Source organism: Hypomesus nipponensis, chromosome 19 (assembly GCF_054491055.1).
Source record: "Hypomesus nipponensis isolate SF chromosome 19, ASM5449105v1, whole genome shotgun sequence".
Taxonomy (NCBI): domain Eukaryota; kingdom Metazoa; phylum Chordata; class Actinopteri; order Osmeriformes; family Osmeridae; genus Hypomesus; species Hypomesus nipponensis.
The window spans coordinates 8,667,206-8,688,898 of NC_140379.1; the positions used below are offsets into that span (position 1 = coordinate 8,667,206).

The window sequence follows — 21,693 nt, forward strand, 5'->3', positions numbered from 1 at the left end:
AATTTTCTTAATGAAAAGTTGGGGGAGGGGGATGTGCCTTTTTCAAAAACTAATGAGATATATAGTATAATGATATCCAGTATGTTCTGTAAATATGCAGTACGCCCCTAGAGAAAGTGATGCTGTAGACAGGGTGTTCCCCAAATTCATTAATAATTTAAAAGGAAAAAATAATGACAAAGTAAAGAAGTAGTTATATTGTTTCAGATGTTTAATACATGGTGCTTTGGCTGATAAATAAAAAGCAGGAAAACAAGATTGTACAATCGATCGTTGTTTAGAAATAAATATAAAAACTGGTTTGTAGAGAAGAGCAGAAAATACAGGAAGTGTGGTTGTGTGCCTGGATTATCCTGATCATCACACACAAAGATGCACTGAAGATGCCCACCCACCACCATCAGATTACGTGAGTCACCAGAGTGCAAAGCCATCTGGGAAAAGATGGACACCTCCTCACAATTGAGGAAAACTACTAGCTCTGTCCGTATCTCTGTCTATACCCCTGTGGTACCTCCTACCCCTTTACTCACGACTCCTTAACCCTCACTCAAATCACTATACCCACAGTCACCTTTTCATCCATGTTCTATAATCGCACTCCCTCCATATCTCCAATTCCCAGTTTTCCCTTTCTCTCCCACATTCTCCCTCTTTCAATCTCGCTCTCTCAACCCCAGTACTCCCCTCACCAATAGCCCTTCCCTTCACCTCCCTGCCCACCAACCCATCATCCCCCTCTAGAAGTCGTACTGAGACACAAACATGGTCACCTTGGTGATGTATCTCCCCAGTTGGACGCGTTTCTCCAGCTCACTCATCTCCACCTCGGCCTCCAGAGTTGTGGGGCCTGGGATCGGGCTCACCAGCATCAGCTGACCCGTCTGGCGGTCCGAGCGCTGCACTGTGAAGTGCCGGCGAGCCTGTTTTCCTCCCAGCAGAGAGAACCGCAGTGTGTCCCCCATCACACGGACCGCCGACACCCGGAACATGACGCGTGGTGCTGACAAGTTGGAAGTGACAGACAGGAAGTGGTAGGAGAAGGAGTTGGGCGCCTGGGAGCACGCCTTGTTGTCCACAGGGCAGGGGTTCCGCTCACAACGCCTTGGGGAGAGGGACAGGAGGGAGGTGGCAGGAGAAGGGGTAAGGGGGAGGGCATAGGTGATCATGGAGGGAGGTAAGGATGGATGGGAGGACAGGAAAGTGGGGAAGAAAGAGAGAGGGTGAGTCTATAATGGTGTAATTGCACTGGATAAATAAGGGCATGATTCAATTTCATGGGCTCACATAGGTGAGGTCTTGACGTAAGTGGCATTTTTGACCCGAGGGCAGTCCACACGCACGCACTGGAACCCTCCGTAGGTGTTGATGCACATTTGGTCCCGTGAACAGGTGTTCTGTCTGGTGGCACACTCATCTATGTCTAAGACCAGAGGGAAAGAGGAAAGGATAGTGAGTTGAGAAAGAATGTCCTCTGTATTCTCAGATTATTTTTTACCGTGTATTCAGATGTTGTTTGTATGGGAAAGATGAGATGCAGGAAAAGAAAAACTAAGGAGGTGAGTGTGTGTGAGTGTGTGTGTGTGTGTGTGTGTCTGCATGTGTGTGTGCATGTGAACCCTAGCTGACCTTTGCAGTTGCGTCCATCCCGGGTGACGTTGTATCCTGCTGGGCAGGTACAGCGGTAGCCTCCGGGGGTGTTCACACAGGAGTGCAAACACAGTCGACCAGCTGGACCGTTGTGGAACAGCTCACACTCATCAATGTCTGAAACACATACAAAAATAATGATGTATAATGAATAATGTACCAGGAGCGCAATGTATGTGTGTTGTGACATTGCCATGGCACCTGTGCAGGTGGAGGTGTCTCGTCCAGAGATGGTGTACCCTGGGTCACAGGTGCAGTGGGTGGTGCCCTGAACCTGTGTACAGCGGGACGGACGGACATACGGCCAGGCTGTTGCTGCTGGCAATGTGCTGGCAGCTGCTGCAGAGGTGGAGGAGGAGCCAGCTGTGGAAGATGAGGTGTTCATCATGGTGACGAAAACTGGGGGGGGGGGGGGGGGGGGGACAGAGTTAGGGAGAGAGAGAGAGTTAGAGAGAGACAGAAAGAGAGAGACAGAGACAGAGAGAGAGAGAGAGAGAGAGAGAGAGAGACAGAGAGAGAGAGAGAGAGAGAGAGAGAGAAAGGGAGAGAGAGAGAGAGAGAGAGAGAGAGAGAGAGAGAGAGAGAGAGAGAGAGAGAGAGAGAGAGAGAGAGAGAGAAAAAGAGAAAGAAAGGGGGAGAGAGACAGAGAGAGAGAGAGAGAGAGAGAGAGAGAGAGAGAGAGAGAGAGAGAGAGGGGACAGTTAAGTAAATATTGTGTCTATGTTTGTGCTCATGAGTGAGTGTGTGTGTGTGTGTGTGAATGCATGCATACTATGTGAGAGTGAGTCTGTGTGGAGAGAGAGAGACTATAGAGACTCTTAGGAATAGTACAGGAGGCAAGGAGAGGACTGTGCTCTCTAAAGACCTTCTTAAGCCCACATCATGTTGCCAATGGAAAACAGGGTGGGTTCAGAGCTGATACCATGGTGGATTTCTTTATTTTGTTGCCATGGATACAAGTCATTCATAATATGTTGCTCTGCTGTTGTGTCTATGTGTTTGTTGCAGTGTGATGGGATGATTGTGTACTTCTATTCTGGTATCTATGTGTGTATGTACAGAATATGCATGTGCTTTCGTGTTGGCATCTGTGTGTGTGAGTATGAGTGAGTTTGCGTGTGTGTGTATGAGATCACAGACCTACTGTAAGTCATTCAGAAGGGACGGAGAGGTGGACCCTGACAGAGCCAGTAGTGTTAGTGCTGAGTATGGAGGAACAGACCGCTCATGGTCAGAGTGTCGTTAACTGAACTCCCTGGTCTCCCTGTGTGGCTCCCACCTACAGCCCTGCACTGTAGCCCTGCATGCAGAAATGAAAACAAACTCTCACAGAGCCACAGAACCTAACTGGACTGGATTTAGCTCATCGTCATAGAATTTAGTGCCGTGTATGCTAGCCCAACCACCCGGAACCAGAACCAATGCTCATTCCGTCGATGAGAAGAATAACTGCCCGCCACCCAGGAGAAGCAGACCTAATCCAGCCAACCTCAGCTCAGGGATAGCTATACCTTAGTACAACGGTACCTGTATATTGGCACAGCGATTCCTTCACGTTAGCACACAGATACCTACATATTAGCACAGAGATACCAACTTGTTAGTATAGAGATACCTACATGTTGGCACAGGGCTCTGGCAAGTAGCTCCAGCCCAGCCTTTGGTACAGGTGCAGGAGAACTGGTTGACCTCGTCCATACACGTCCCTCCATTCAGACAGGGAGAGGACTCACACTCGTTTATGTCTGAGGAAAGACAGGAGGAGGGGTTGGCGGATGTAGCAGGATAAGGTGTGTGTGTGTGTGTGGGGGGGGTTACCTGGTTCAGTACCATGGGCTGTGAGCTGCTTGCTGGACTCTCAGATACAAGCCCTTATGTAACCCTATAGGTTTGAGTGTGTGTGTGTATGTGTGTGTTTATGCTGCTGGACCTAGCCAGCCAGAGTGAAAGGGAAGCCTCTGGTCTCACAGAGAGGCTTTGAAGTGTTATCTGTACGTTAGCGAGCCGTCCTGGGCTGGTATGTCACATGTGTCACTGCCTTCAATAAAAGCACTGGAAGACCAAGAGGTACACACACAAGAAACCTGATCACAAGGCGGGCAGAAGAGCACATCTTATCTAGACAGACAAATCTGAACAATATGAATGACGCGTCAAAAGGGAAAAAGAGAGAGAGGGAGGGGAGGAGTTCCACAAAGAGGATGGTGACAGGGAATGTGAGAAAGATGGGCAGAGCAGATACAGAGAGGAATGACTAGGGAGGGGGGGGTGTGGAAGATTGCGTTGGGGGGGGTGGGCAGTGAGGAGTGAGGGACGAGTGGAACAGAAGGGACCAGGAGGAGGAGGTGAATTGGAGGTAAGGAATATAACTTAAATTGTACATCCTTGTCATGCCAAAAATAGCCAAAAAAGTTCAGGTGACCATGTGATCAGGTGATTAGGTGGTCAGGTGACAATGTAGTCAGGTGATCAGATAACTCACTTCGGCAGGTGGGCTGCTGGCCACTCCAGGTGAAGGTATCCTGACACATTCTGGTCTCTGCTCCGACCAGCTCATAGCCTGCTTCACACAGGAAGTGGACTTCATGGCCTGGTGTCTGCACCTTTCCCAACTTCCTGCCGTTGACGGGAACCTCCAGCTTTGGGCAGGTTCCTAGAGTGGGGGCGGGGAGACGGGTGATGACATTTTATGAGCCAACAATCCAAACAAAGTTGTCCCTGTCTAATGTGAGACGCTCACCGTTGTCGGGCTTGGCGGCCTGTTTGGTGGTGGCAGCCTGCAGCAGGTTGATCTTCTTCCTCAGGGTGCGCAGGCTCTGGACATACGAAGCCTCGTGGGCAGAGAGGAGCTTCTGGACCTGCTTCAGAGAGCTCTGCATCTCCTGCCTGCTGGCACAGTCCTGGAGGGGAAGGTGTATGAGAAAGTGTTTAACATTTTAAGCTTAATTATTTAATGAAAGAATGTTGAAAATATGGAACCAATTCTCTAAGCCTTATCTATGACCAGGAAAGCTATATGTGTAGGTAAAAGATTCCTTTGTGTAGTACAATTTGTCCAGTCTCACTGACACACCCAATTTTCACTGTTGCATCCAAGCAAAACATAATCAAGATTCCGTACACAGAACAAAGCATATATGAAAATATGTAGATCAGGCTTTCATGTTACTGAATCAGATCTCATTACCAAGTTATTTATCAGCTGTGTGTGGTGAGCAACACAGGGAGCTTTCATGCTGGTTTGGAGGAAGGGCTGCATGAAAGGATTCCTAAGATAGACTGAAGTTTTCTTAAGATAGATCTAATAGTTCAGTCAGGTTTTAGATGTATGTGGACTGGGCTTAAAGATCAGAGTCACAGAGAGCTTTACTTAGACCTGGGGGGAGGGTGGAGAGGGGGAGGAGGGGGAGGAGGAAAAGAGGCGATGCGAGGAGAAGGAGAAGCTTGGGGAGAAAGAGGAGGGGATGTGGAGAGGTGGAGGAGGATGAGGCAGAGGAGGAGGAGGCGAAGGAGGAGAGGAGGAGAGGAGGAGAGGAGGAGAGGAGGAGAGGAGGAGAGGAGGAGAGGAGGAGAGGAGATGAAGAAGTAGGAGGAGAGGAGGAGGTTGAGGAGGTAAAGGAGGATGGAGAGGAGGAGAAGGAAGAGAAGGAAGAGAAGGAAGAGAAGGAAGAGAAGGACGCTGAGCCCTGCCGACATGGCTGTGTCTCCTCCCCAGGGGGGGATTCAAGGTTTCAGAGCTGACTGTGAGCAGAGGAGCTGGTGAATGGTGAATTATTTCATTGAGTGTTGACTTTATCCCCCCTGGTGAACTGACCTACACATGAACCAAGACACACACACACACACACACACGTGTATGTACATCCACACAAACACACATCCACAAAGCCACACACACTACCACTCCTCTCCTGCCTTGAAGGCAGCATGTTTTCAGGAAACGTTCTCTCTTTCTTTCATCACTCACTTATTCTGCTTTTTGTAATCTACATCTCCTTCTCGCTCCCTCTTTCTTCCTCTCTCCAGTCATCAGCTTTAGCCAGTGGAAAGAAAGGCCTGGAGGCCGATCCTTGACTGATCCTAATTACAATGCAATCTTTGATAAGCGATGTGTACTGCTGGAGGGTATCCTGGGATGTGCCTGCATCTCTGGGAGGGGTTGCTAACCTTGCGGTGTGTAATGAAGTGGAGGGTGGCGAAGGCCGCCAGGTCAGACTGCGTAGCATAAAAAACATGCCGTGGGTAAACATTGCCTGTGTACGCAATAACTAGAGGCGCGTTCATGGGCACAGCCACTTCTCTGTTTGGCTGGAAAAAAAACATTGAGGAGTAGTGGCATGTTTTTTGTTCACTTTTTCTACGACTTTCAACTCTCTCAACCATCTATTTTCTTTGTACTCTCCCTTTTCTTTTCTCCTCTCTTTGTCTGTCTCTTTTTCACAGTATTTATTATTTTCCATCCTCCTCTGATAAGTGATTTCAGAAAGCCAATTCATGTTTTTGGCATGCAGGAAAGAGAAGGGTCAATATTTGGAGGTCCTGTGAAAACACCTGGCAGATTGGGGCAGGAGTGGGCTCTGGAAGGACGTCAGTCAGACTCAGATGGAGAGAAAAGCCGCTGTTAGCATCCCTGCCATATTGCGCTCTTTTTGCCTCCCCAGGCAAAAATCCCATGTGGTTTCATTGCATGTAGTGACGCTGAACGTATCTCGTGTTTGGCTTAACACGCCTTCAGTTTCCCCATTCACCGGCATAACGAGCTAGCCTTTGAATTAAGGAGTCAACGGAAGCTTGGGTCAAGGTAACAGTAACCTCAGACTCTCTGCAGCTCTCCCTCTGGTGAAACACAGAGAGGTTGTTTATTGAGCTGAAGTGTGTGTGGCAGTAATGTGTTTCTGCATTGAACGTTGACCGTGATGGGTTGTTTAAGTGGAACATGGTCTGATCCCTGGGGCGCAAGTTGTCATGCCAGGATGTGAATGAGCCTGCCAGGTAGCCACGGGTCTCTAATAAGACCTGGATGCTTCTCCCAGTCAGCTCATTATCTCAAGGTTCACAGCATTGTTGACAAACAATACATGAATAATGAATCGCATTAAAACAACGGAATGTTGACAGGGGACTGAACTTGAGAAAAAAACTGCTGGGTCAGGAGGGTTAAAAACACACACAAACGCACACTGCTCATCTGAGAAGTTTAGCAGTTCAGCATCAAACCCATGTTTTGGGTGTGAGTCATTCATAGATCAGTTCTGCATGGTGTGGACATGGATGCCAAGCACTGACAATTGTTATTACCAGTGTGGTCAAACCAAAGGCTGGCATTGTGAACTGGTGATGGTGAAACTGTGGCAATGACAGCACAAGCTGACCGTCTGGCTCTTTGACTTTAAGAAGAGACTACAGTCACTTCAGCGAAGGAAAACGTGTCCAATGTCTCTCTGGTCCCCCAGCCTGCAGCCAGAGCTGTGGACAAATGACTGTCTGTGAAAGGACTCTGCAACATTCGTCATCTCAGGCTTATTTTCTCAGCCAGAGAGTTACACAACCCTCTTTCCCCTCCCTTTTTGCCAAAACACAGTGTTCATTTGTTTGTGTGAAACATGCAAGATCAGCTTTTCACAATTTCACATTGGGATTTTTTGTTGTTACAAAGTCACGAGATATTTCATTATTAACATTGCCATTCACAAACTTGTTCTCTCATAGCTCTTGCCATTGTAAAAGTGCCATGAGCAAAGTGACCACTCACCTGTCCAAATGCTGTGTAAAAATGACCAAGGCACAGGACCATGATGATGACATGCGAATGAATCATTTTTGACTCATGTAATCCTATTGAAAGGCGCAAAAAATGTAGTCCGGACACGCTTTTGCTAGGTCGAAGAAAACTCTGCGTAGTGAATGTCTAGTGCGTAAATGCGCACATGCACCTCTGGTATTTGTGAGAAATGCTTCTCATTCATTCATATGTCGAACAAGTTGCCAAAGTGAACCTTGATGGAATGTTGGGTTTGCCCTTAACCGACCAATCAGGACACATCTTAAAAAGCTGTTGACCAAATATTTACAGGAGAATCCTGACAGGCTCATACTACCCTTTCCTTTTTTTCAATCTTTTTTCAATCTTTTTTTTTTTTTTTTTTGGAAGGCACATGGCAAATTTCCTCTCTCATGAAAGCCGCTTAGATAAGATGTGGAATTTGTAAGCTGAAGGAAAAACAAAATATAGCCGGAAACCTGGATGGATTTACGCACTGACCAGTGGCCCACGCAGCAGGATAATACGTTTGAGGCAAGCCAATCTCTGCACTTTGATCAGAATTTGACAATAATAAATGTAGAATTTCAGGTCCAACACATCATTCACCAACTGTACAATTTACTGTAGTATGGTGTATGGCACAATGCAATTAGAATAGACCAATATATCTATAATATACATTATAGTATATTTTCACATATCTTCAACATGTTTTTAAATATTATTTTAGAGATGTAGCACTACACTTATTATTTTGACCTAACACAAAGCTCATTAACAAATGTTAAAGAGAGAGAGAGAGAGAGAGAGAGAGAGAGAGAGAGAGAGAGAGAGAGAGAGAGAGAGAGAGAGAGAGAGAGAGAGAGAGAGAGAGAGAGAAAGGGAGAGGGGAAGGGGGGTGGGGATGGAGGTGGTGTTTGTGGTGGTGTTTGTGTGTGATTATGGTAGTGTGGGGGTTACAGGGGTTACAGTAGATACAAATTCAGATGGTGTTTCCTGTCTGGAAAGTGGAGAAGTCCTGCCCTCTACAGGTCTGACTGTCAAACAGGCAGAGATGCATGTATCTGTGGATCAACACCTGGCCTGTTTGTTCTGGAGGACTGTCAGAGTAAAACACCTTCAGAGCATTCATGACTTTTAAGGGAAACCATTTCATCATCAACAATTTTGTTTCTTCCCTACTAAAACGGATCTTTTGAAGAATCACTGTGAACCTTTTTTTGTGGTTATAGCAAGGCAAGCTACTGCTCACTGACACCACTTCTTAGTAATATTATTTTACAGCTACAATTTAACAAGAAGTCTGACAAACTCCTCGATTGCCGGTTTAAAATGATAAGATCAGGAACTTGGATCATTCAAAGGCACCTTATTTGTCATGTTGGGATACCTTAGAAGTTGCCTTTTAAACTGAAAATGGAGCACCTACATTAACCTCTGTGATGTCACAGTTTATCGTGCTTCCTGTTTCACTCATAGAGATAGACCCCATCCCTTTACTACTCTTGGAAGAGCTCATGTACAGTAAATCACACACACACTACTGTCTATAATACTAGAAAGTGATGTCAGTGCTGACAAAGGTACATCACTGTCCTACTGCAAATATCCATGTGACTAACAATAAAATATTTCTCTATTGGTAGATACTAGGTACTTGCCAATAGGTCTATGGACCAATAGCAAAATGTAGGAGACTTTGGCATACTCAAAGCATAACGGGCAACTGTCTTCACCCTGTCATCTAAAAGCAGTAACATGTTTGTGATTGCAGACTACTGCATCACTGCATGGGGTCTCAGAGTATCAAGTTGTATATATCTGAGAAGACAATGAAACCAAAGATGCTTCTAAATCCTGTCTGATCACCCTCTAATGAGAACCAGAACAGTAAAACAGACTGATGAGGATCCACACAACAATGGGTTCCCTCCAGAACCCATGTGTTTGGGTTTCACAGGGGACAGAACCACATCTCTAAGCACATGACATGAAAACCAAGAGGTCTCTCCACCAACCTCAAAGGAAATCATAGAACCTTGAGAAGATTTGTAATTTGGAGGGATCTGTTGGAAAGGGTGGGGGAGATCTGTCATTTTAGACTTCTGGGATGTAAGTTTTTACTTAAATGGAGGGTTGACAGGAGATGGTCAGGACTGACTCTGTTAAGCTCAACTACGTATCTTGGAGGAAACCTTGACGATTTCAAAATATACAATGCAGCTCTCACATATTATTGAATGAAGGGACCATGTGGTTTTCTCATGTCTCTGTGACCATGTTAGTTTAATCAGGAAATAGGATCAGAAAGGCTCTGAACCTATCCTCAAACAACTACAACTGTTTGGATTGTCAAATGCCCACAGTAATAGCTATTGGTTTCCCAATTACAACAACATAAGATTGTGTTCGGTAGCATACACATACACACACCAACACACCTACACACACACACACACACACACACGCACACACACACACACACACACACACACATAATCTAATTTCTTGGAAAAACCTTCACTCGTCCTTCAAGTTCAGACTGTGGCCTTCAGTAAAAGAGAAATATTTTTATTTTGAAAATGTGTGTTTCTGCTCCCAGGGACTCAGTGACACTGGAGCCCTGCTTACATTCATAAAGCATGTTTGGGTATGAAACTGACCAAAAACAAGAAACAACAGCAATAGTATAAAGCATTGATTACTTTTTGCTTTTGCATTGTATTGATCTCACTGCTTGTGTAAAACTTTAAGTCAGCACAGCACAGCCCATGTGAAAAGCATTTGTCCTAGCTTCTTTATATGATTAGGATGAATGTTTTATTGCTGGAGGGTGGTTGGCAGGGACGAAACCTTTCATTGGGACTTGTTCCAAACATTCATATCAAGACCGAGACGCATGAAGAAACTTTTATCGCGGGTAAACTAATCTTTGCAGACGAAACATTCTCACATATGCATGTATGTCATCTAATACTGTGCGGTTAAATGGTGAGATGAGATTTAAAAGCCCACTCGTCCTTGCGGCTTTCCGATTGATCGTGTGTCATTTCACTGTAGTTAAGAATAGGGAAAGAGTGGACCGTGAAGCCGTGTGTGCGAGTGTGGGGTTATGAACAGTTGCAATGCGTTGAAAACTGAGTGAATGAGCGAAACGAAGAGAGAGAGAGAGAGAGAGAGAGAGAGAGAGAGAGAGAGAGAGAGAGAGAGAGAGAGAGAGAGAGAGAGAGAGAGAGAGAACGAACAGGAAGAGGGAAGGAGAGGGAGCCACTTGTCCGGGAGCCACTTGTCCTGGAGAATTACTTTGGCACTGTGTATCCTTAGCCATGGGGTTGATAACGGGACACTGGAGTTTACTTCTGTTTGTTGTGGTAGGCCTTGCTCTCCAGACCCTGCAGTCCCACGCAAGCCATACAATCACTAAGAGAGTGGACAGCACAGAAGACTCACCCAGCGGTAAGTAAAAAGTGCCTGCGTGATTGTGGTAAGCACCGGTGCCGGTCAAGAGAAACAGCGGGGTGTCCGCATGGCACTGACGGAGGGAACAGGGAACGCGTGTTCTAGACGTAGGAAAGATATAGTTTTACAGTTGGCTGCGCGTGTTCCTTACTAACCAAACTCACAATTTCGTTTAATGTTTAACAATGATTAATTTCACTGAACTTGATAGGCCAGGCTACGCAATGAAAGCTGAACCGTATATGCATGGTACAGCTGGTCAATCGGTTTATTATGTGAACAGGCTTGCATATATTTTGGTAAGGCATAAACCTTTTAAATATAGGCTACTGTGAGCCTATCTATCCAGATAAACTAATATTGTTTTTTATACCTTTGACTAACGCGACCTAAAACACTGTCATCATTTGCATATATGCAAGGCCTAAAGGCCCATAGTTGATATTTGACTTTTAAATGTTAACCAATATGTTGTGAGTGAATGCACAGTATCAAACAAAATCCTACTCATGTACTCCCTTACCCCCCTTAAAGGCACTTGCATTCCGTTGCCATGGAAACTAGTGCCAGCGTAATTGCGCGCTTTTCTTTTATTCCAGGGCTCGGGGTGAAGGAGCATTTTCAGATTGTCATGCTGCACAATAGACTGCGCAGCCGGGTCAACCCCATGGCGGCCAACATGCAAAAAATGGTTTGTCTCCTCCCTTTCATGCAGCGTCTTGTGTGTGTGTGTGTGTGTGTCTGTGTGTGTGTGTCTGTGTGTGTGTGTCTGTGTGCATGTGTTTGTGTACATGTGTGAGAGAGAGTTGGGGGTGGGGGAACAATAGAGAAACAGATTTCTTTGTGAATCTACTGTAGATTATTTGTTGCTAATCACATCACATAACATAACTTTCTGTGACTCTTGACTGTTACAAACACCATACACCATAGTCTTTTTGCCCAATAAATGGCGTTGGCTCATAGTTGTTTTAAGCAGCCAGGCAGTTACCAAAATGAATTTTAGAAGCAATGTACTTTACCAGAATTCCACCGACCTAACCTCGATTGCTCCTAACCACATATGATGCTTGCATTGGGTTCTCTGTTGGTGCTATACAGACACCTCAGGTAAAATATAGACTTCACTCTCCATATACTCATAAAACAGCCTATGGACCTTTTTAATACAGTATTGCAGGTGTCATGGTATCACTCCTCACCTCTCTGTTTCCCACGACTGCTGCTGCTTGTGGACACCAAGGTCACCTGTCACACTGAAACCTACCCCTTCTCTCCCTCTCTCTCCACCTCTCCTTATCTCCCTCTCTTTCTCCTTGTTTTCCTGTCTCACTCATTCTCTGACACTCTCCCTTTCTCTCTCTAACTCTTTCTCGCTCTCTCGTTCTCTGTTTTGATTTATGAGGGGTTGTCACAGTACATTCATTGCCCCCTTGTCAAATACCTTTCAGACTCAAATTAAGGAACGTTCATAATTTATTGTTTACGATTTGTAGCCCATAAGAGACAGACACTGCGCCCCTTCCCCAGTAAAAAAGCTGACCCTCCAACACAGCCATGGTCCCTGAAGGGATCCCTGTTTCCCAAACTACCAGCCCCAAACAAAGACAGAAATCCCGGTGGTGCCTCGGAGGGTATCCTCTGTCCGAATGGTGATATCCCCAACAGAGTGTAGGCTAGGCTCCTGGAGTGTGATAATGTTTACGCTGTAAGCCGGAGTCTCGTGGCTCAGACGCCCTGCTGTTCTCTTCAGGATGGCCTTCCATGCCATCTGAGGCCTGCAAGCATACGTACGTAATGACATCCTGCCTGAAGATCACACCAAAAAAGGTGTTTGGTCAGGATGAGGATTATGTTATAATGTACTTTCTCTCCCGGTGACACAGTTTGGTAGCAGACCAAGTTGGTAGGTTAGGCTGGGATGCAGTGTATTTGCTGATCGTCACCACGCTATAAAAAGCTCTGTTTTGTCTCTAGTCATTTTGCTGACTGGACTGTCCTGCCAGCTTGTACTCTATGTATTTTCAGCTGTAGCTTCTCTGACTCACTGGGCCTGACTCATTCGTGTGTCACACAGTCCCACACTGAGCCAGCATGGGAGAACCTTGTGGAGCAGTTTTTCATGTCTCTGTCTGGCTTCAGTAGCAGGGTACGGCTCTGAACTGATGCAACATGGCATGTAGGGGGGCGGGGTGTGTTGTTTTCCGGACTGGGACCCCTTCTCGCCCCCCCCTTCTTGCCCCCCCCCCCCTTCCCCGCCCACACACATTCACACACACGTATACACCAGACACACACCACACGCACACCGTGGTGGCAACACAGCGCATGCCGTTGATTACTTTGACCGGCAGACATCAGAGAGGGAAGGGAACAATGAATTCAAGGGGACTCAGTGTAGGGTCTTAACTAGCCTGCATCCTCACCACTCAGTTATGCCCCCCCAGTACCCCCACAGACATCTGGTCATACCACCATTCACAACCCCCACCAACCCCACCCTCCGCCACCACTAGGATCCCTGGGACAGCAGAGAAGGGGAAAGGGGAAGCAATGGACTGATGGCGGGGTCTTTAAGGGGAGAGAGAGAGACCACTATCACCCCCTCGTATCGTTCCTCTCTCTCTCTGTCCATCCCTTCCTCTCTTTCCCCCTTTTCTCCAACAGCTGTAAGAAGAGCCTGCCCCCAGGGTTCAGCTGGTCCAAGAAGCTGCATGTGCAGAAATACCCCATAATACCACACAGGGTGCTGACAGTCGCCTCTACGGCAACGCACACCGCTTGCGAGGGTGCCTTCTGCTGAGCGGGACATACCGCTGTTGTTTGACGCTTGTGAGGTGAGACAGGAGTCACTGGATTAGCCAGTGAGTGACAGTTAGCCACTCCAGCTCCAGACAAACAGAGGCCCAGGCTATCCCAGGTCTCTGTAACTGGAAACAGGGTTGTAGAGGAGGTTAGTTTGCTCCCTTCTCCCTCCGGACCACCCAGCCCCTCGAGGGCTAGAAGGAGGAAGTGACTGGTGACACTGTGTAGCTGAGGGCTGCTTCTGCCTGGAGATTTGTTGGTTGGTTGGGATCCATGCCTGCCTGGCAGGACCAGTCTAAAGTGTGTGTCAGGATATCACTTACTCTTATAGACGGTAGAGACAGAACACTGAGAATGTTAATTAGAAGGGAGAGAGAGCGTGTATGTGGGAGTGTGTGTGTGAGAGAGAGAACGTGTGTGTGTGTACAGTATGTATGTGTGTGTGTGTGTGTGTGTGTGTGTGAAAGGAAGGTTAATCTGATCCCTTCACTTTACAGACACACCTCTCACCAGACTAGAGTGATTAAAGGACCCCAGCCCGCCCATACTTCCCCACCTGAGTGCCCTTGCCCCCCCCCTGCCCCCCCCCTGCATGGTCCCAGAGGGGCAGACAAAGCTTTCAGCCTACCTCAGATGGCGTGAGGTCAGCAGCCCCCCTCAGGCCCCCATCCCTTCAAGCCGAGGATCCTCTTTCAGACTGTAAGACCCCCTCTCTCTCCCTCTATTCTACCCCTCCCTCTGTCTGTTTGGCTGACTGGCTGGCTGGATAACTATATGACTGGCTGGGTGGATGACTGGTTGACTCGTTGTCTGGATGTAGGGTGGGACTGTATCCCCATGGGACAACTCTTCTGTTCGTCATGGATGCAGTTCTGAACCAGTTTAACAGATGAATGACTACAGCCAATGACCTATTGGATCCTTAGGGAGAGGCAGGGAGAAAGGTCATTGTGCTACATAATGCACTGTACATGCACACACACACACACACACACAGACTCACACACCCACTTGAGCACTCACAAACATACTAGAACTGACCAAGTCAATGAGTCACTGAGCATAAACAATACAGGAACTTTTATTAAAAAATTGGCCCTGAGAGAGAGAGTTAGAGAGAGAGTAAGAGAGAGAGAGAGTTAGAGAGAGAGAGTTAGAGGGAGTGTTAGAGAGATAGAGTAAAAGAGAGTTAGAGAGAGAGAGGGAGAGTTAGAGAGAGAGAGAGAGAGAGAGAGAGTAAGAGAGAGAGAGAGAGAGAGAGAGTCAGACAGAGAGTTAGAGTAAGAGAGAGAGAGAGAAAGAGAGAGAGAAACACAGGACATAAAGTCAGCCCAGTTTATGGAGTGGAACCGTATTATACATATTTGACATGAATGTGCATGTGCCTGTTAAAGTGTGTGTGTGTGTACTAATTTGTTTGACAAAGTGTGCATATATACATGCCTTCATGCATGTGTGTGTGTATGACTCACCTCCTGGTCTCTGTGCTGCAGGAGTGGAATGAGAAGCTGTCCCTTCTTGCCAAGGAAAGGGCAGTCTCCTGCTCTACAGAGCCCTCCTCATTTGATGCTCCACCACGTCACATTGGATGGAACATCCATCAATCGGTCCACGCTGGCACCTCATTCACTGATGTCATTAGCGCCTGGTTTGAGGAAGGGCGGAACTACATGTACTTGAGTGGCCAATGCAGAGAGAACAGCACTTGTCAACAGTACACACAGGTAAACCACAACCAACGACAAAGAGTAGAGTCTACAGTACAGAGCAGCCTATCTGTTATGTCCATTAGGTGGATGGACACACATCTCGCACATTCCATTCTATGTCAGGTAGCAATGTGAAATACTTCTTTAATGAGGGAAAAAAGTTTTTCTTCTTCTGGATGTGAAACGATCAAATTTCTCCTGCCCCTCTCTGCCTCCTGCTCTGCCCCCTTCCACTCTTCCTCCCCTCCCTGCCTTCCCTCTCTGCACCCCTCTATGCCCCTAGCTGGTGTGGGCCACCTCCAGTCTTGTGGGCTGTGCCAACCAGCTGTGTCTGCAAGGAGCAGAACGACTCCATGTGTTTGTCTGCGCATACTCACCTGGGTAAGCCACTGTCTGTCTGTCTGTCTTTCTGCCTGTCTGCCTGTTTAACTTCCCTATCTGAGCTCATCTTATGTGTGTTTTTCATGTTTTAGTACTTTTCTCTGTGTGTGTGTGTCTGTGTGTGTGTGTCTGTGGGTTACTGCAGGGGAAACTGGGAGGTGAATGGCCGGATGGTGGTCCCTTACAAGGCTGGCTCCTCCTGCTCTCTCTGCACCTCTTCCATGTCTGGCTGTTTCAGACTGTGGGATCATGTAGGAGGACTGTGTGGTGAGGACACACACACAGATGTATTTTCAGTTACGTAATTAGGTTTACCTGTTAAGTCTTAAATAGATAACATGCAAAGAATGTTCCACACAGACAACAAATACAAGTCATAGTCTAAATATTCAAGGGAATACAATAAAGATGTTTTTATTGTTGTGAAAAGTAACTCGTTGACTTTGGTGGTCATGTCAAGGGTGTTTTTTCTCACTTGTAAATGGATGGGGGTTTTTTTGCATTTAAATCTACATGTTTGTATCTGTTTTCATCTGTGTGTGTGTGTCTACATGTGTATGTGTGTGTCTGCGTGTGTGTGTTTCAGAGACCCCCAGGAACCCGTGTCGTATGAGCTGTGGTCCACACGGTCGTCTCAATGTCTCCTCCTGCCTGTGTCTCTGTAGCCCAGGCTTCACCGGACGCTTCTGCCAGGGTACCAGTCTGTCTGGGGATGTTTGTGCATGTGGCTTTTACATTTAGTTCCACAAGGTGTGTGTGTGTGTTTTATCCTCAGTTACTCAAGGTTTGTGTGTGTGTGTGTGTGTCAGTGCACTGCAGTGTGCAGTGTGCACACGGCCGCTACAAGGAGGAGGAATGCTCCTGCCAGTGTGACGTGGGCTACGGAGGGGCCGAGTGTGCAGGTGAGGTGTGTGTACGTGTGTGTACATATTTTTGTCAGCTAGATTAATCTAATATTGTGCTCATTCGGTGTGTCTGCTGTTTCTCATTGTAGAGAAGCTCAGCTTCCCATTCCAGCGCTGTGACGTTACTATAGATGGAGTCTGCTTCATGGTGTCCCCTGAGACAGAAACCTACTATGGAGCAAAGAGCCAGTGCCTGGTGAGACACACTCACACACACACACACACACACACATGCACACACGCACCCAGACACACACCCAGGTAGGCAAACAAAGACAGAGACACAGTGCTTTTACAGGTTGTTTCTACTCTGGTTTTGCCCCCGTGTCCCTGACTCCCTTCAGGAGCATGGCGGTGTTCTGGCCCAGATCCACCACCAGAAGTTCCAGGACATCCTGGCATTCTACCTCAGTCAGCTGGAGACCAGTAACGAGGTCACCAACCCGGACTTTGAGACCAGGAACTTCTGGATTGGTACCATAGTCCTACACAAACCTTGTCTTTAGGGTAGATTCCTGAAAAAAGGAAGGGTGAAATGTACAGTTTTCATAACTGTCCCTGTTCTCCTCTTGATACCTTATATATTAATAAATAATAAGTAGAGTGTGAGCATGAATGCGTGTGTGATTTTCTCCCAGGTCTGACATACAAACCAGGGAAGGATTCGTTTCGCTGGGACACAGGAGAGGCAGCCACCTTCAGCAGCTTTGCCTTTGGACAGCCAGACAACCAGGGGTGAAGACGGGGGGCGGGGGTGGAGGGAGGAATGGAGAGGGAGAGTGAAGGGAGAAGGGAAGGAAGGAGGGCAAGAAGAGACCGATGGAGGAGGGAGAAAGATAAGAGAAGAGGGAGAAAGATATTTATCTTTCTTTTTGTGTAAGAATGAGGATCATTATATGAGAAGGTGCTGACACAGTGCCATGAGGTACTAGCTAAGGAATTTGGTGGTCTTTTGCAGAATGAATACATCTATACTGTCAAAGCAACACTATACTGTTGATGTGATTAATAATCCTTCCACCTGTCAAAAAGATCTCCACTTCCAGATCTGACCACTAGATGTCATCCTGTCCTTCCTTCTCTTGCACCTCTTTCTGTCTATGTCTGTTTCTGTCTCTCTCTCTCGCTCGCTCTCTCTCTCTCTCTCTCTCTCTCTCTCTCTCCCTCCCTCTCTCTCTCTCTCTCTCCTCTCTCTCTCTCTCTCTCTCTCTCTCTCTCTCTCTCTCTCTCTCTCTCTCTCTCTCTCTCTCTCTCTCTCTCTCTCTCTCTGTGTTTCTCTCCATCTGGCTACAGCTTTGGTAACTGCGTGGAGCTTCAGGCATCCAGCGCCTTCAACTGGAATGACCAGCGCTGCAAAACACACAACCGATATATCTGCCAGTATGGTGAGGCTCTGGTGGGGGAAAAGATCAGGTAGAGACGGAAAGAATGTTACTAACATGTGTGTGTTTGTGTGTATGTCTTTACAGCTCCAGAGCAAATTGCCTTGTGGGAGGCTGGTCGGTAAAGAAGCCTCTGCTGAAGGGGTTCACACGGGGGTCACTGGGAGGTCAAAAGCTGAAGGAAGGTCCATCTTAAACAGTACTCTTAGTTGATCATGTGCATACTGGACTGCCTGCACATGTGGGTGTTGTAATAAAGCAAACCCACCATTAGTTGGGGTCTCCACACAGAGCAAATCAGAAACAGGACACCTGTGGACATAAACTACTTTTCAGCCCCATAGTTCTGTTCTGTTTTGTTAGAAAGTTGTGTCATCTGTCTTTATATTTTATATTTTGCCATCGTCCAACGGTCACATCCATGCATCGAGAGCTCTGCATAGGCCAATTGTTGTTGCTTTCAATCTGATACAAAGTGTTGAGAAACTGAATAAAACTGCTATTATTTGTGTTTGATTATATTCATAAAATGTATTACTGGGTTGTTGGTCCTTTTACGTTGCTGGTAGAACAAGGTTAGTAAGAGAGAGTTGTAGAGTAAAGAGTTGTATCGCTGCAGGGTTTAATTTACCACTGTAACCCTCAGATTAATTGTGGATGTACATGTTACATCCACTAGATGGCGACTATAAGCTTTTACAGATTCTAACAGGATTTGCTAGATTTTGCACATTGGCTGTAGCCAAACATTATCCCCGTGATGGTCATACGAAGACAGTCTTAAACTGTTATGAACTAACAAGCATCAGCATGTGCTGGTCTTCAATTAGTACACTTTTTCATCAAGTTCCTTCACTGACTGCAATTTGACCTTATCACCCATGTGGTAGTGGGAGCGTGAATAGATGAATGTTTTTATAACTAACTTACATAGCATTAGAAATACAGAGGCCAGGTAATGGGAAACATAATCAGCTTGTTCCCAGATGCATCTCACACTGTTCTTAGACAAAGACAGAAAAACAGAGCAGAATAAGCATCACAAGAAAATGAAAGGAAAAAGAGGAAGACAGTTTAAGAGAGAAGGATTGAAAGAGGGGATGGAGAGAGAGAGAAAACAAAAGAGATGAGTGGAATCTGGAGGTTGGGGTGCAGGGCTTTGTGAGAGTATGTGTGTGTGTGGGGGGGGGGAGGGGGGGGGGTGATGGAAGACAATCACTCAGGCGTGGATGATGGGACCGCTTCTGCGTCTGTTTAATCAGATCCTCACAATGGGATTAGACCACAGCCTAATCTATAATAAGAGCTCTAAGCAGGTCGGAAGGTGTGTACACTGGCAAGTGTGTGGGGAAGTGGCTTTGGCCTAAGCAATCAAGAGATGAGAAAATATATAAAGGGATTAGATATTTGAGGATAATCTCTCACTTTGCATGGCCGGGTTTGAGTTGATTTGGTGGCGCTTCTGTTGGATCAGAGGGAACATCAGAAACATTCAGATATCTGGAAATGTTTACCAGGCTTAAGGGTTGGTTCATTTTCAATATCAGTTTCCTGAAGTGATCCTAGAGATCAAACCTCACTTGACCATCTGGTCTGAGAGGAGAACAAACAGTCCTCTTCAGACATCAGAACTCACACTTAATTGCAGTGGGTGAGAAAAATAATTTCAACATTTGAAATGACTGCAAACAGCACCCAGGTTTGGTTCCCTTCACCAAGGAGCTACTGAACGTTGTTTCTTTACAGAAACCACACCAACAAATCTATGAGACTAATATATGTCAGCATGTACACGTCCTGTTTCTACGTCATGCACTTTCTCTTCCCTGTTTCTCTTCATTTTCAATAAGATTTGCCCTGGGTTGACTGTGACGTTGACCTCTGGTCCCTGACCTGTGATTGCTCACCTCTTAGGCCAGACTACCATATCCAGCCTTGGTCCTTCATGCTGAAGGAGTATGTGAACCTTATAATATTGTGGTAAGATTAACAGTCGGGTGGTATCAGTTAGAATAGTTGTGAACTTGATTCAAAATACTGTTTTAAATATTTAAATGTATCTTATCGTTCGCTTGAGTCTTTCTGAGGTATCCAGGTAGTGCAATGTTCCAGACCCAAATTGTCAAGCACAGAAGAAGCATTTGGAAGAACTGCCTTGTTTTCAGGTTTCCAGCCCAGGCTTGTTATCTGTGGTTTGGTTTAGTGCAGAGCTGAGCTCTAATGGGAGAGTGTGTTTAGATATTTATGTTCTCCAGGCTCAGTATCTTAGACAGAGTGTGAAAGCTCAAATCAGGATCACAACATGCCACAGCAAGAGGCTTTAATTGTATACTGATCTATTATGCATGTGTTTGTGTTCAGCAAGCTTGTTTCTTCATGGTGAGTGGATAAATCTGTCTAGAGTGCTTCTGTATCGCTTTGTGTCTGTCTTTTCCCCTTCTTAATATACCCCTCACTCTCCACTTTCTCTCTCTGTCTTTCTCACTGTTTCTGTCTCCTTTTCTCTGTATGTCTTTGGGTACAGCTTATATTAAAAAATAAACTGCGATCACCAAGCTTCTATAAAAACTCTAGCTGTGGGTTTGGAAGATTGCATTAAAGTGCTACTGGATGAAATCCCTCAAGTAGAGAGATTTCCCTCTTCAGCAGCCAACAGACCATAATGACATTTCTACGCAGGATTAATTAGGAGTATTTATAGAGATAATCCACAATCAGTTTATTTATTCATCATGCTTCAATTAAGCCTATGGCCCACGGCAACTGACAAAAGTACTATGGCATGTTCCTCTCCTGCTCTCCTCTATTCCTCTCTTTTCCTCCTCTCCTCTCAGCATTCAATCAGTCAGGCAACGCAACCTCTCCCCTCCCCCCTGTAGTCCTCCCGCGGTTCCACGAGACTGACAGATTGATCAGCTCTCGTGCTGTTAGTGTGTTAGTCTGTCACCCTCTGTGTGGACTGAGGTGGCAGACCAGACAGCGGCCTGAAGACATGTCTCTATTTAGAAAAACTCTCATCCGAAATCCCTGGGCTGGAGGGGCCCACCAGAGCATTCCATCACCCAAGCTCGTGCCATTCATTTAACAGCGCTCCTGTTTCTTGAGGAAACAAACAACAACTCTGCAGCAGTCTGCTCAGGAAGGGGGGAGGGGGAATGGGGATGAGGGGGCTGATGTCTCCAAATCTGACAGAAATAATTTTCCAGTTATCAGTTGTGGGACTTTGCCTCCATAATAACAAGCTTAAAACCCTTTTTTCATGGATCTTGTGTCTGATCCGCAGCCCATGGAGACTAGAGCAGAGTCCAGCCTGCTCAATCACTGGCAGACACACACACCAGCTGCCACCATGACACGGACAACGCTGATCACTCCCTTGGCCTCTACATTACACGGAGGTTCTGTCAAATGAGGGTTTTTCAAACTGTGTGTGTTTGTGTGTGTGTGTCTCAGAAAGAGAGGGGGAATGGATGTAAGTCTTCCCACCCATGGACAATTCAGGAGTCCAGCCAGTGGAGGAATGTGCTGGTGTGTTGGCTCTGTCACACTTCCACCTATTGAAACAGTAGCAGCTTCCCTCTCTGGAGGTCTGACCCTCAACTTCCTGCTGAGGAAATGAAAATCCCAGGGACGGATCA

General features: G+C 46.4%; 2 protein-coding genes across 2 annotated transcripts; one reads left to right on the forward strand and one right to left on the reverse strand.

Annotated features, from left to right (window-relative positions):
• Nucleotides 1-740: 740 nt before the first annotated feature.
• On the reverse strand, nucleotides 741-7,468 carry LOC146246808 (fibulin-7). Its single transcript, XM_084682662.1, has 8 exons — nucleotides 7,403-7,468; nucleotides 4,391-4,550; nucleotides 4,133-4,303; nucleotides 3,270-3,395; nucleotides 1,852-2,049; nucleotides 1,630-1,767; nucleotides 1,288-1,423; nucleotides 741-1,104 (listed from the first exon to the last, which is right to left on the reverse strand). Exons 1-8 carry the CDS (start codon nucleotides 7,466-7,468, stop codon nucleotides 741-743), a joined length of 1,359 nt encoding a protein of 452 aa, XP_084538788.1.
• Nucleotides 7,469-10,740: 3,272 nt separating this feature from the next.
• Nucleotides 10,741-18,512, forward strand: LOC146246809 (C-type lectin domain family 18 member A-like). The gene is made up of 12 exons (XM_084682377.1): nucleotides 10,741-10,870; nucleotides 11,473-11,564; nucleotides 15,172-15,402; nucleotides 15,671-15,768; nucleotides 15,914-16,035; nucleotides 16,355-16,462; nucleotides 16,578-16,670; nucleotides 16,763-16,869; nucleotides 17,018-17,147; nucleotides 17,312-17,408; nucleotides 17,967-18,058; nucleotides 18,143-18,512. Exons 1-12 carry the CDS (start codon nucleotides 10,741-10,743, stop codon nucleotides 18,178-18,180), a joined length of 1,338 nt encoding a protein of 445 aa, XP_084538503.1. The 3' UTR covers nucleotides 18,181-18,512.
• The last annotated feature ends 3,181 nt before the right edge of the window (nucleotides 18,513-21,693 follow it).

Bases quoted from the DNA above. Each gene is read 5' to 3' on its own strand.
- LOC146246809 (XM_084682377.1), top strand. From the start codon at position 10,741: ATGGGGTTGATAACGGGACACTGGAGTTTACTTCTGTTTGTTGTGGTA. The intron at 17,409-17,966 runs GTGAAGACGGGG...ATCTGGCTACAG, and splicing joins GGACAGCCAGACAACCAGGG to CTTTGGTAACTGCGTGGAGC. The intron at 18,059-18,142 runs GTGAGGCTCTGG...ATGTCTTTACAG, and splicing joins CCGATATATCTGCCAGTATG to CTCCAGAGCAAATTGCCTTG.
- LOC146246808 (XM_084682662.1), bottom strand. From the start codon at position 7,468: ATGATTCATTCGCATGTCATCATCATGGTCCTGTGCCTTGGTCATTTT. The intron at 4,551-7,402 runs GTGAGTGGTCAC...CTTCCCCTCCAG, and splicing joins TTTACACAGCATTTGGACAG to GACTGTGCCAGCAGGCAGGA. The intron at 2,050-3,269 runs GTAGGTATCTCT...CCCCCCCCCCAG, and splicing joins CCAGAGCCCTGTGCCAACAT to TTTTCGTCACCATGATGAAC.